At 43.1% G+C, this 12,128-nt stretch overlaps 1 protein-coding gene across 1 annotated transcript in view; it reads right to left on the bottom strand.

The window, feature by feature from the left end:
- The window catches only part of LOXHD1 (lipoxygenase homology PLAT domains 1), a 79,404-nt gene extending 69,209 nt beyond the window's left edge, over positions 1 to 10,195 (bottom strand). Inside the window, exons 1-9 of the mRNA XM_066569354.1 lie at positions 10,178 to 10,195; positions 9,656 to 9,848; positions 8,672 to 8,832; positions 5,635 to 5,932; positions 4,930 to 5,084; positions 3,430 to 3,563; positions 2,375 to 2,523; positions 1,087 to 1,191; positions 236 to 364 (exon numbers count right to left, since the gene is read on the bottom strand). Coding sequence (XP_066425451.1) covers positions 236 to 364; positions 1,087 to 1,191; positions 2,375 to 2,523; positions 3,430 to 3,563; positions 4,930 to 5,084; positions 5,635 to 5,932; positions 8,672 to 8,832; positions 9,656 to 9,848; positions 10,178 to 10,195 — 1,342 coding nt within the window. The remainder of the gene's footprint in view (positions 1 to 235; positions 365 to 1,086; positions 1,192 to 2,374; positions 2,524 to 3,429; positions 3,564 to 4,929; positions 5,085 to 5,634; positions 5,933 to 8,671; positions 8,833 to 9,655; positions 9,849 to 10,177) is intronic.
- Between the last annotated feature and the right edge of the window lie 1,933 nt (positions 10,196 to 12,128).

Genomic DNA, 12,128 nt, shown 5'->3' with positions numbered 1-12,128 from the left:
AAAGACTCTTGCAGAGGGAGAGGATGCAAAGCTATCTGCAAGTTGGCACCACTGAGCTCCTAATGTCACACGGGAATGGAATCAGCAGCAAAGATAGTAGCAGCAGCAGCCAAAGTGACAGCAAGGATCTGTCACCAAAAGGTAAATTACATTTGGGGTCTTGAAGGCAGGTTATTTTATACAGCAACACACCCTGTGCACTAGAAACACTGCATTACAGAGCAGATTATCTTACCTTTATTGTCATGGCCTATCTTGATTTTTTTCAGGTCTCCAATGTCCACAGACTCCACTGTAAACTCATCTACCTTCCCACGCTCAAATTTGTTCTTGTTAAACTTTGACGCCTTTAGGCTGACTATCCCTGTTGTGGCGATGCAAAAGGACATTGTTCAGCATGTGAAACAAATCCTCTGGGAATGTCAACAGTGGGACGAGAGAAGGGGCTAAAATGCAAAAATTGGCTTTTCATCTCAAGATCTGAGCTTTGTCCCTCCCTCTGAGCCCAAGTCTGTATCAACACCCAAAATATACAGAATTCCTCCCTTGAATGATCCTCTGGCAGTGCAACAGGGATGATGTTGTCGTGCTGTGCTCACAGCTAAAGAAATCAGTGCTACCCATCAGCTCCCTGTCACTCTCACAGGCATCCAAGCCACTGCACACACAGCTCAGCTGCTTCCAAGAGGATTAACTCATCAGCTGATTAAATACTTCTGGGCCACTCAAAGAGGCAGAGGAGGGTTGGGTTTCAGGAGCATGCTGATTCATTGCTGAGGAAAGCAAATCATCCAGTGCATTCACTGCTCAATAATGTAGTCCCAGTCAACTGTGCTGTTTCTATAATTGAAATTAAAACCTTTAGACCAGCAGCTGGTGCAAATCAGCATCGCAAAGCTTGGCAGTGATTTACAGCAGCTGGTGCTGTGCTCCAAGTTACCACGACGTGTGCAGCGACTGCGAGAACACAAAGTCGCACTAAAAGGAGTGAGAAAGGGGTATTGGGGAAATGAAAAGAAACCATGACCTGTCTTTTTAGGTGTCAGACACGGAGCTGCTTTCCTTTTCCATCATTTGAAGCCATACCTGTATCGTCTTTACTTCCATAGAGTATGATGAAAACGTTGGCATCTGTCCCGGCATTTTTCTTGTCCCCCGTTTTCACTTTCACTGAGTATGTCGTGGATTTAGCTGCCAGATAAAACATCTTAATTTAAGAGTGTAATGTCCAACCAGGAGTTAACTCTACTCTTCCTTGCTTAAATGTGTGCTTGGTTTGAGTTTTGTTTTGGCTGATCACAGCCATGCTGTAATCTCTAATTCCTGTTCTATGCTCTGGTAGCCCTTGAGCTGGGTTGTCTGGTTCCAGAATCTTCTACTGCTCCAGTCACTCAGCACATTGCCTGCATATCTACAGATAAGAAATGTGCTCAAGCCTTCCCATTTGCTTCCTGGGAACCTCTAACCCTCCTCAAAACTGTCTCTGATTGCAATATTTCTTTAAAAAAATCCACCTACCCCCCCTTTATTTCATTGGCATCAGATAATACATGTGCATATAACACATACCAGAAAGTGTGTGCACTGACATATACAGTTTCATATTCACAAACACACCTTTCAGAACAGCATCAGTAGGGATGTTTCTACTACACCATCATCTAGAAAGTGCAGTAAACTCATAAAAAATCTCATGGAAAAGTCTAATATAATCTTCACTCAGGTGATGTAACCTCAGGATTTCCAAAATTGAATACTTCCTCCCTAGCTGGACATATCTTTCCAAAAGAAATAAGTTAAAATGTTGGGCACTCAGCACCTTGCTGAGTGTGTCCCAGTGATCCAGGAGTGTGTCACTGCTCTGTGGTTACCGCGCAAATTTATATACAAATGAGGCAAAGTTGTTTTGGAGGACAAGAGACACAAGCAACAAGATGGAAAGTGAGACAAATTCAGGTCCCTTCTCTTTCTCTGGGTGTGTTTTCTCTCTGCTCAGTTTCATGTTGGAACATTTAACCATTACAGTCCATGATATGAAATTAATGAGATTTATTCATTAGATACTAGCAACCAATATGCATTTCAGTTCAAAAACAAGGACTGAACCTATTACCCATCTTTTTAGCCTTGTCACTTAGGGTCCAATCTTGCAAGATGATTAAATCAACTAAAAATGAGGAGGGTCCACTCCTCACAGTCTGACACACACTTGACACTTCCTTCATGCCTGAAAATTTCATTTTGGGGCAAAATTACTCCCAGCACAGTGAGTAACTGCTACTGCTCATTGCTAATGCCCTCAGCAGCACTAACAACCTGATTCCTATCCAACCCCACATTGGAAGAAATTCAAGGCCAACATATAACATTCCACCTTTCTGTTCCAGGCCCAAAGTTGCAGGAGACTGGCCCTCATTTTCTGAATCTTTCTTCACAAATGCTTCATCCACTGGGACCAGCTCCCTGGCAATCTGACCGTCATCTTCCTCCACTGCCAACCACCGCTGGCATGGAAAGTAATACCTACAAAATGACAGCAGCATGCGGTGCTTACACAGGACTTCACAGGCTTTAATAACATAAACAAGCACAGATCAGAGGCTACTTGAAGGAAAAAACAAAAAAACCCAACAAGATTACTCAAGGCTGAGCAATACATCTGTTTTCATCCTTGAGATCTGGTGTTGTGGGAGCTAAATCCATAAATAGGTTAGGGAGCACATACTGCTAAGTGCTGTTTCTGGGCTGCCAGCCCCACATAGATGATTCATTTTAATTTCACTCCCAGAAAGAGTTCAGTAACTTGAAGGACCTCCAGACTCCTGGGCATTTTATGTTTATGAAGACTGAACCCATCTTGTCCTTAAGAGTGGTCCCACCCATCAGAGCATTGTGCAACTTTTAAGTGTGTGATTTCCAGCAAGTTCCAGCTCGAAGGCAAGCCTAGATTTCAGCTTTTGAACAGCCCATTCTTTGCTCATCCAGCTGTCTGTGGAAATCATGAGAGTGTGCTTAGACCAGAATTTGCTTTTGGCCCAGATCTTTGCATTAAGTAGAAAGGGCAAATAAAACTCAGACTTCCAAAGTGAGGCCTAGAAGGGAAAAGCTTGAGTGCAGCCTCTGCTCCAGGAGGGAGAGATTAGCCCATCCCATGAGGAGAAACAGAAAAAAGCTGGGGCTGCCTTCCAAACACTGCTGGTTCCAAAATTACAGAGGTGCTGGGACAGCAAACCTCCCCATGGGTACCCCAGAATGGCCCCACGCTCTGTGTCATGGCACAGGGACCACAAGGCTCTCAAATGATGGCCATTCTCTGAGGAGCTCCAACAATGCCCTCCTGCATCTCCTCTGCCTCCCCACGGCTCTGCAGGTCCCTGAGAACACAACCCCTTTCCTGACCCCATGAAAAGGGCACAACAGGCTCCTCACGTGGTGCTCTCTTTGAGGTCAATAATCTCCACCCTCTCCAAGAACCAGCTGGGCCTGGAACCAGAGTTATCGTGGCGGATCCGCAGCTTCTTCAGTTCGCCCAGGTCAATGGCTTTGATGGTGAATACATCTACCTGCACAGGAGGCAAGAGGCAAATGGCTGTGTTTCCAAGACAGAAGGAAAGAAATAGCCAAGGGTAATCATCTTTTTTGCCATTAAAACATAGCTATTTGTAAGTTCTTTTTGTACTCTTTGTGTGGGTGTACAAAAATAACTACAGAGCACTGAGGTCTCCCATTAACACTGATGTTTGGCTCCTACAAGGCAGTAACAGCCCTGGAGCTGCTCCCCCCTTCACTCCTCTCTTTGCCTCATCCCAGTTCCAGCTTCCTGTAAGTTTAACTCCTCTCTGCTAAATATCGTTCCTTTCAGGCTTAGTATTTTCCCACAGATTGAATCTGGAACCGGACAAAAACTATGTTGACTCCGTGGAAATTCTCCTGCTTACCTCTGTGTAGAGTCCTCCAATATTCACAGTTGGAAGGGATCCACAAGGATCACTGAGTCCAACTCCTGGCTCTGCATGGGACAGCCCCAAAATACAGCCCATATGCTTTATTTCAAATATTTCAGAATTTCTTCGTTTTGTCATTTACCACAACCAAGAGGATCATTTATTAACTGTGTTAGTGTGACAGGATGGCCCTTGTTATCATAACAGTTTAAACATCTTAATGTGATTAATATGTTGGTAGACTTCGTGTTTGTACTCCCCAGAGTAAAGAGCATTACATTTGCAGGTTGGAGCTCTTCCCACTGAATGAAGAACCATGTGCAGGTTGCAGTTTCACCAGTGCCAAGCTCATAAATCACAGCTAACATCTTATTTAACAACCTTAGGGCTCTTTTTTTTTTTGTGGTTGCAAGTTTTCCACAGCTGCTTTTTGTTTCTGTAATTTTTTGTTCTTCAGAATTATTCCTTAAAAAACTCCTGGCTATAACAGTAGATTTTTGTTAATTGTTTATAAACTTTTTATAACAAATACTCAACATACAAGAGATGATCTTTAATTGGATTGGATTATAATGTAATTACAGCACACTGTGTAATATTGCTTTTATTCCCTGGCTGGTTGGGTAGAACATTTAGAATAGCTTTCGCATCTAAATATCTACATGTTTGAACTTCCCCAAAAATACTCTCCAACATTAATTTAAAGTTTGTAAGTTTTAAGTATTCCTGAGAGGAAGCATTATTACCAGAATGCTTACAGGAAGCAGATGCAGAAAGTGGCTCCAATATAGAATTGGTGTTCGGCTTATTATTCAAATGAATCTCCCCTGAAAACGTTTTGAGGCATTTTGCTTTATATAATATATTTCAGAAATAAAAAAATTTTGAAAGAAGTGAGAAGAAAGTGTATTGAGCGGCCAGCACATCAACCGAGAGAGCCCTGCCAGGCTCATTCTCGCTTGAGTGAGTGGAGTTCATGCATTACCTGTCCTTTCTCAAACTTGTTGAGGTTATTTGACCTTTTCAGCTGGCGCTCACCCGTGTCTCCTCTTTCCATGCCATAGATGCTCAGGAAGACATTAGCATCTGTTCCAGCCCCCCACACAGTCCCAGTGAGGACGTGGACTTCATACGTATTTTCTGCAAGTAAAATAGCAAAGGCAGGTCAGAAGGACCCCTGAAGTGGCCATATTTCATCAAATCTGTGGCTCACCACAGAAGTGTGTAACCCCTGAAATGCCAGCACAGAAAGAGTTTGCCTGGAGTTTGTTGGCATCTATATTAAAACATGAGCAGCTCTGCCTTCCTCCAGCCCCTCTCTTTGGCCATAACAACAGTTACATCTTGCTAAACTCTCAGCTGCAGTGGGACCCTCTGGGACTCTTGATCCAAGTGCCCCAGATGACCTTTGATGAATCCTATGGAAGTCCTTTAGGATATCCCAATTTCAGGCTGTCTCCTCCGTGCTCTCCCTTAGTTTACCCTCTTCCTTAGTTCATCCTCTTCCTCCCTAGCTTGACCCACCACAGATCCAGTGCATGCCTGGGGCAACGGGGTGGTTTTGGAGGATAAATGGTCCTTCCAAGTGTGGTTATCATCCTTCATGCAGAGGCTGGATACACACATCCACACCCACACTCACACACACACCCCCACAGCCACACCCACACACATTCCCTGTGGTATTTACCCTCCAGGTCAGATTCTCCATCAGGCACCAGCTCCACCACAAGCTCCTTATCCCCTTCGTCCTTAGCCAGCCAGCGGTGTGCCACAAACGTATAGACATCCATTCCTTCTTCCTCCTTGTTCTCCTCCTCTTCCTTCTCATCAGACTTCTTCTTCTTCTTCATGCTTTCATCCGACCCCTTTGTTTTGGTGGCCAGGCGCTTCAGCGTGACGCTCTCCAGGAACCAGCCATCCCCAATGCCTGTCCCGTCGTGGCCTATCCGGATCTTGTAAATCTTGCCAACATCTGCAGCCTCTCTCTGCCACCCAGGGAAAGTCAGCACCCAGAGGGATAGAAGACAGTCTTAATTTCATAAAGCGCATTCTTAAAAAGGAGAAGCACAGCCTCTGTCACACAAAATATCTAAGCAAGGAGAAGAACAATATCCTAATGCAAGTTTACATTTTCCTTCCTGCTTTACTATTTCATACTTCCCATCACCAAATCTCATCTGAATGGATTAAGCTGAAGACATTCAGAGCAGCCATGGTGAGGAGAGGAGCTAAATCCATATTTATTGGGCTCCCTACTTCCTCATTGCTCTCCTCACCTGTATTGTCTCTGTGTTGTTGCTAAAGATGAATATATGATAATACCACACCAGGTTTTTACAGATTCTCAGCACATGAGGCATTTTGAAAATTAATAATAAGGTGCCTTTCATACTCAGCACAGGATATGAACCCAGCAAGAAGCAATAATGGTGTAGTGAAAAGGCAGTTAACTTATAACACAATCTCTGACACAGACTGTGGGTTTGGAGTGCCCTTCTCCCTCCTTCTCATCTGCAAAATTAGAGAAGTATTTTCTCACTTTTCTGGTGAGCAGAGAAGATACAATCACTGGTGGTTACAGTGCTTCAGTGGCAGAAGGCTGATCAGTAAGAAGATTTACATCCCTCTAGTCAGCACAGCAGACACAAAACCTTCTTGGTTTAGATTATCTGTCTGGATTACTACCTAATGAAGTTGGATAGAAGATTTTACTCCACACAATCCTTCAACAACCCATGACTTGTTTCTGATGATCACTTATGCTGTTATGCAGTGTTTATGTTATAAAACTTGCAAACATTTGCTTCAGGCTGAAATCTGGCACTTGGCATGTAAGGTTTTAGTCTAGAAGCGTTTTGTAGATTAAAACAAAATCAATTGCACACAAGATGCGTATCAGAAAACTGAAATTGATCCCGCTGTCCTGACATAAAGAATGTATCTTTCCTTACACGGATTTACTCTTAGATTTACTGTAATCATCCTGCATGCCTTGTCCATGACTGATGGCATTTCCTATTATCACGTAGCTCACAGAATCTTATTTTTGCCTGTGTCTTTTTGTAAACATTCATATAGTGAAAGAGATAGACAATCTTTTATCAATGCTCTGGAGCTTCTTCCTTGTGTGCTTATAAAAAAAATCACAGAAATGGGCATAATTTTCAAATCTGGCAATAAATATCAGAGAGAGGATATAAGCAAAGCTATGTAAACAGAACACTGAGCATATGGCTTTATTATAAATCTTATATTCGCTAATAGCTCTTACTCATAAATTTTAGAAAGCTTATTTCCTTTAAAATCAGAGAAACCTAATCTTAAAACTATAGAGAATTTTTAAAAAGCAAACATTTATAAGGTACTAGTCATTTCAAATCCCCAAAAACTCATTAAAAATAGATAAACATCAGTAACTCCATTCGGTAAAGCAAGAAAATGAAGCAGGAGGAGGTGAACTGATCTCAAAAATACACAGTACAAAACTGGTGAAGCTGTGGATAAAGGCACCTCCATTTGGCCACTGACAGCAGGAAGGATATCCCAGTCTTGATGATTCAGGGGAGCTTCAGCAATTAGCTGCAAGCTTAACTGTGCTGAGATGGATCCAGCCTCTGTGGGGCTGCAAATTCTCAGGAATACCTAGGCACTGCTGTGCCAAGTCTTGTGCTGTGAGCACATGTGCCAGATGTGCCTTAAATCCTGCTCCCACCTGCACTCTCTGCTTCACTGTCCAGATGTTGGTCTCTCCTTCCCTACAGAAGGATGTGGCTCTGACAGAGCATCCTGTCTTTGCTCTGATCCCACATCAGGGCAGGTGCTAGGACCATTCGTGTCCTGCAAACCGTGGTTCCTCTGGGCAGAAACCCCAAGCTAACAAGGCAGAAGAGAACATTGGTCCCAAAGGAGAGGGTCCTGACCATGTTGTGATCCACACTTGCGGGCAGCCTCATCAACCCAGGATTATCTTGCTGGATTATCCAACACCTGGCTCACTCCCTAGAGTTTTGTTGGAGGTTCCTCACCCCTCTAAACACTCCCTTTGCTGCAGGGCTGCTCGGAAAGAGGTGTGGGCTTTGCAGTATAAACCTGAATTTTTAAAAAGCTCTGAATTCTGACCATCCTGATACCTGGAGGACTGAGCTGTGCACATTGAATGTCGGGGCTGTGCAGTGCCTGCCTGCCTGCCTGTACAGTGTTACAAGCACTGTAAAATCCATTAGGCATTCACACATTCTCAGGAATTACAGCTGCAAACCTCTGCAGGGCTGACATCTGTACCCATAGTTAATGGTGTGTGTGACCACAGGCAAACCTGGGATTCCTTCTATTCTCATACAAAGAGTGTTTTCTTTTTCCCCCAGCTGCACAATGAGAATTGGCAATGACACGTGGCCTGGCACAAAGTTTGAAGACTTTTGAGATCTTTTTGAAAGTAAATATAAACAAATGTTGCTATTAGATCATAAATTTCAATGACCTTTGCTAGCAGCCCCTCAGAAGATGTAAGTCCCTTGACAAAACACAAAACCCCATAAAGAAATGCCTTCCAAAAAAGCCTTCCAAAACTATAGATAGAGGACAGTAGATACTGCCAGACCTGCAATTTTCTTGAAAAGTCTTTTTTCTTTTTTTATATTTGGGCAGTTACTCTATTGATGTCTCAACTTTGGCTGATAATTTCTTTCCCCTTTTAGAAGTGGCAGTGACAGCCTCCATCATACCTTGAAGATATCTGTGGCTCCCCTTTCAAAGTTGTTGGATCTGTTTTCCAGGATGATCAATTCCGTTTTGCCAGTCTCACCATAAATCTGCATGAAGACTTTGGCGTTGGTGCCTGCGGCTCGCACGTCTCCAGTGACTACAGACACCTCATAGTTTATCACTGGTCCAAAAATAAAGCAATTAAATCAGCAGAGAAACTCAGATAACAACATTCCTGGGGGCTCAGGTTCGAAATTAAATTACCTTGTCTTAACAAATGTGCACGTAGCCGACCATTTGCTCTTATCCAAACTAAATGTGAGATAACAGAACTCTTCACTGAGGACTAACCTAATAGTTTTCCTTTTACAAGTGTTAGCCAGTGTCAGGGGGGTGCAAAACAGAGCCTTAAAAGGGAATTTTGTTTCAGGACTAACTATAGAGTGGTTGAATGGTCTCCTTAATACAGTGCAAGGGAGGGAGTTACAGAGAGCAGGGGAAAACCACAGCATTCTTTCTTAGGACCAACAGCAAATTTTAACTGTAGTCTTAAAAGAAAATGGGTCTACTGATAAAGTCAAGTGGCCAGCAGGGATTTGGCACTTAGTTATCAAACAGCTTCTCCTTTCCAGGAAACAGGGTAATAAAGGCAGGATGGGATATGTGCTGGTGCATAAAGAGTAAAAAGGACTGGGGCAGATAAATGTAGAAAAAAGAAGAACCCACTGATATTGCAGTGAAGAAGCACATTGTCTTGTGCTGTGTTGTGCTGCCCAGGGTGTAAATTTTTCATATGGTCTCAGGAAATGGAGATGAAAATCTCTGTAATGTTTTTCCAACTCTTTCAGAAAACACAAGGAGAAAATTTTACTTTTCTCACAAATATAAGCCCATAGGAATGGTGATGTTTTGGTTTTAATGTCTAAGACAGTGGTGACCTTGCCCTGAAGGATGGGAGCAATGCACATTTAGCCCTAGCTTCCAAGCAGCACGTGTTCTCTTACATTTCTCAATAGGCAAAATCTCACTTGGGTAGACCTCCACCTCCACCCTGCCATCGGCCTCATCCTTGTCAAGCCACCGGTTGCAGGGGAACATGTACTGCCTTCCCTGGACTGGAACTGTGATCTGGACACTGGCCAGGAACCAGCCGGACCGCAGACCCACGTTGTCGTGCCCAATCAGAATTCGGTTGATCTTTGGAAAAAGCAAACAAAAACCCAGAGGGCAGGGAAAAACCCAACACAACGGAATTTGCTTAATGTTAAACAGTCTCCTTACCCTGGCACGGTGCTCTTCCACCGTGTTTGTGTAAATAGTTTATACATGTATTTAACTGCAGACTTAAAACACTCCCCGCATGCCAGCATACACAATACACTGGTGTAAAATCTATGTAAAATGTGTCTCTTAATATCCAGTGTGAATGTCAAAGGCTCTTTCTTCACCTTCAATATGGAGTGTTATTTTGCTCCTGAATTCAGGCACTTGCACAAAGTATAGAGCCACCTGCAATTGATTCTTACCTTTCCAATATCCATCATATCTAGAGTAAACTCATCCACTCGACCACGTTCAAAATAATTGCCTAGATCATTATCAGAGACTAAGAGAAACTCTTTGCTGGAGTCTGCTTTTTCACCGTAGAGTTTGATGAAAACCCTGGAATCTGAGCTGGCACCAGGGATATCTCCTGTCTTCACACTGATGTGATAACTGACATCTGGAGAGAAAGATTGATGCACAAAACACAGACAGGTGAGTGGCACTGCCAGTGCCCAGCCAGGCAATTGGCTTCTAACAGCTGACAGGAGAGGAAGGCTCCAGATACAGACACAGAAAGGACCTTGCCCTCCATTCATGCATCCAGAATCTTAGGGCCACGCTGGAGAAGCTGTCACACCTTGGAGTTACTCACCAAAAAAAGAAGAGATCCAGTAGGTACACTGATAAGCATAAAACATTCTGTATGCCTCCCTCTCACTGTTTGATGATTACCCAAGGCATAGAAATGCACTTAGGCAAATGGGATTATTTCACCATTTTTATACTTAACAATTTAATTCAATAACTTTGACCTTCTTTTTATTTATTTTTTTAAAACACAACAACCTGCACTGTGCAAGCACCATTTTCTAAGGGAAATTGTAGGATTGGAGCCCTGGTTCTCCAGAAAAGGGCAATATAATATGTTTGATGATTTTCTTCAGAGAATGCCGTTATTTGATGGCATTTACGCTACTAAAACAGTGGCAATTCAAGATCCTTCAAAGAAAGATATACAAGAAAGCAGTTCTTAAACAAATCACTACTTTGAAAACCTTTTCTTTCTACCTATATAATGTGGCAATTATGTTCTTTTCCCATTCATAAACTAGAATTTAAGAGTCAGAGGCATTTCTCTCAGCATGACGACCTACTGCAGCTTCTTGCATAAGAATGGCAAAAAAGGCCCAGTAGATTTACTGGGAACTGACAAGAATTTTTAAGAAGAATAAAGCAAATAGACACATCCATATACAACTCAAACCCAGACCTTTTTTCCAAGCTAAACTCACTTTTTAGCAGTGGTGACTCCCCAGCAGGCACTAATTCTCGGACAATCTGACCATCGTCCTCATTTTTATCAAGCCATCTGGTTTACAAACAGAAGTAAGTTATCTTTGAATAATTAGCACCTGTTAGACCTTTCAAAATCCACGCTGGCTCCACGCATAGCCCATATCCACACTACAGTCAAAAAGATATTTTTAGAGGGCTCTGTATTTCTGTTATCTTTGCAGGGACTTGACCAGACCATACGGCAGCCACATTTTAAATCTCCATTTTCCCAAGAAGAGGGACCATGAGAGCTCTGCTCGCAGTAGATAAGCATCTGCTGTGATGTCCATCTGTCTGAAAAGCACAAACTCCACAACCACAAGTTATCCCTGTGAACAGGCAGTCTTAGTGTCCTGAAAGATTTGACCTTCATTGACCAGAAAGACTTGCAGCCTCTACTGCTGAAGGGAGGGGATGAATTGTGTTATTCCCATTTTCAGGGCTGGGTATGTGTAGGCAGCTGGCACCAGCAAAAAGGAAGGATTTGCAAAGTTTCTTAACTCTAAAGATACAACTAGACTAATTGAGAAGAGGAGCTGGGCACAAAGCAAACTGTAGCATGACCTCAAAGGGAAAAAAATCTGAAAGGAAAATCATAGAATCATAGAATGGTTTGGGTTGGAAGGGACCCTGAAGACCACCCAGTTCCAACTGCCTGCCATGGGCAGGGACCTTCCCCTATCCCAGGTGGCTCCAAGCCCCATCCAACCTGAGCTTGAACACTTCAGGGATGGGGCAGCCACAGCTTCTCTGGGCAACCTGTGCCAGGGCCTCACCACCCTGATAGTAAAGAATTTCTTCTTAATATCTAATCTCTCTGCCCTCCTTCAGCTTAAAATAATTTCTGCCTTATCCTACCACGACACGCCCTTTCCA

The sequence above is a fragment of the Molothrus aeneus genome, chromosome Z, assembly GCF_037042795.1.
Source record: "Molothrus aeneus isolate 106 chromosome Z, BPBGC_Maene_1.0, whole genome shotgun sequence".
Taxonomy (NCBI): Eukaryota; Metazoa; Chordata; class Aves; order Passeriformes; family Icteridae; genus Molothrus; species Molothrus aeneus.
Note: the sequence above shows the minus strand (reverse complement) of the source record. Positions and strands in the feature narration are given on the sequence as shown.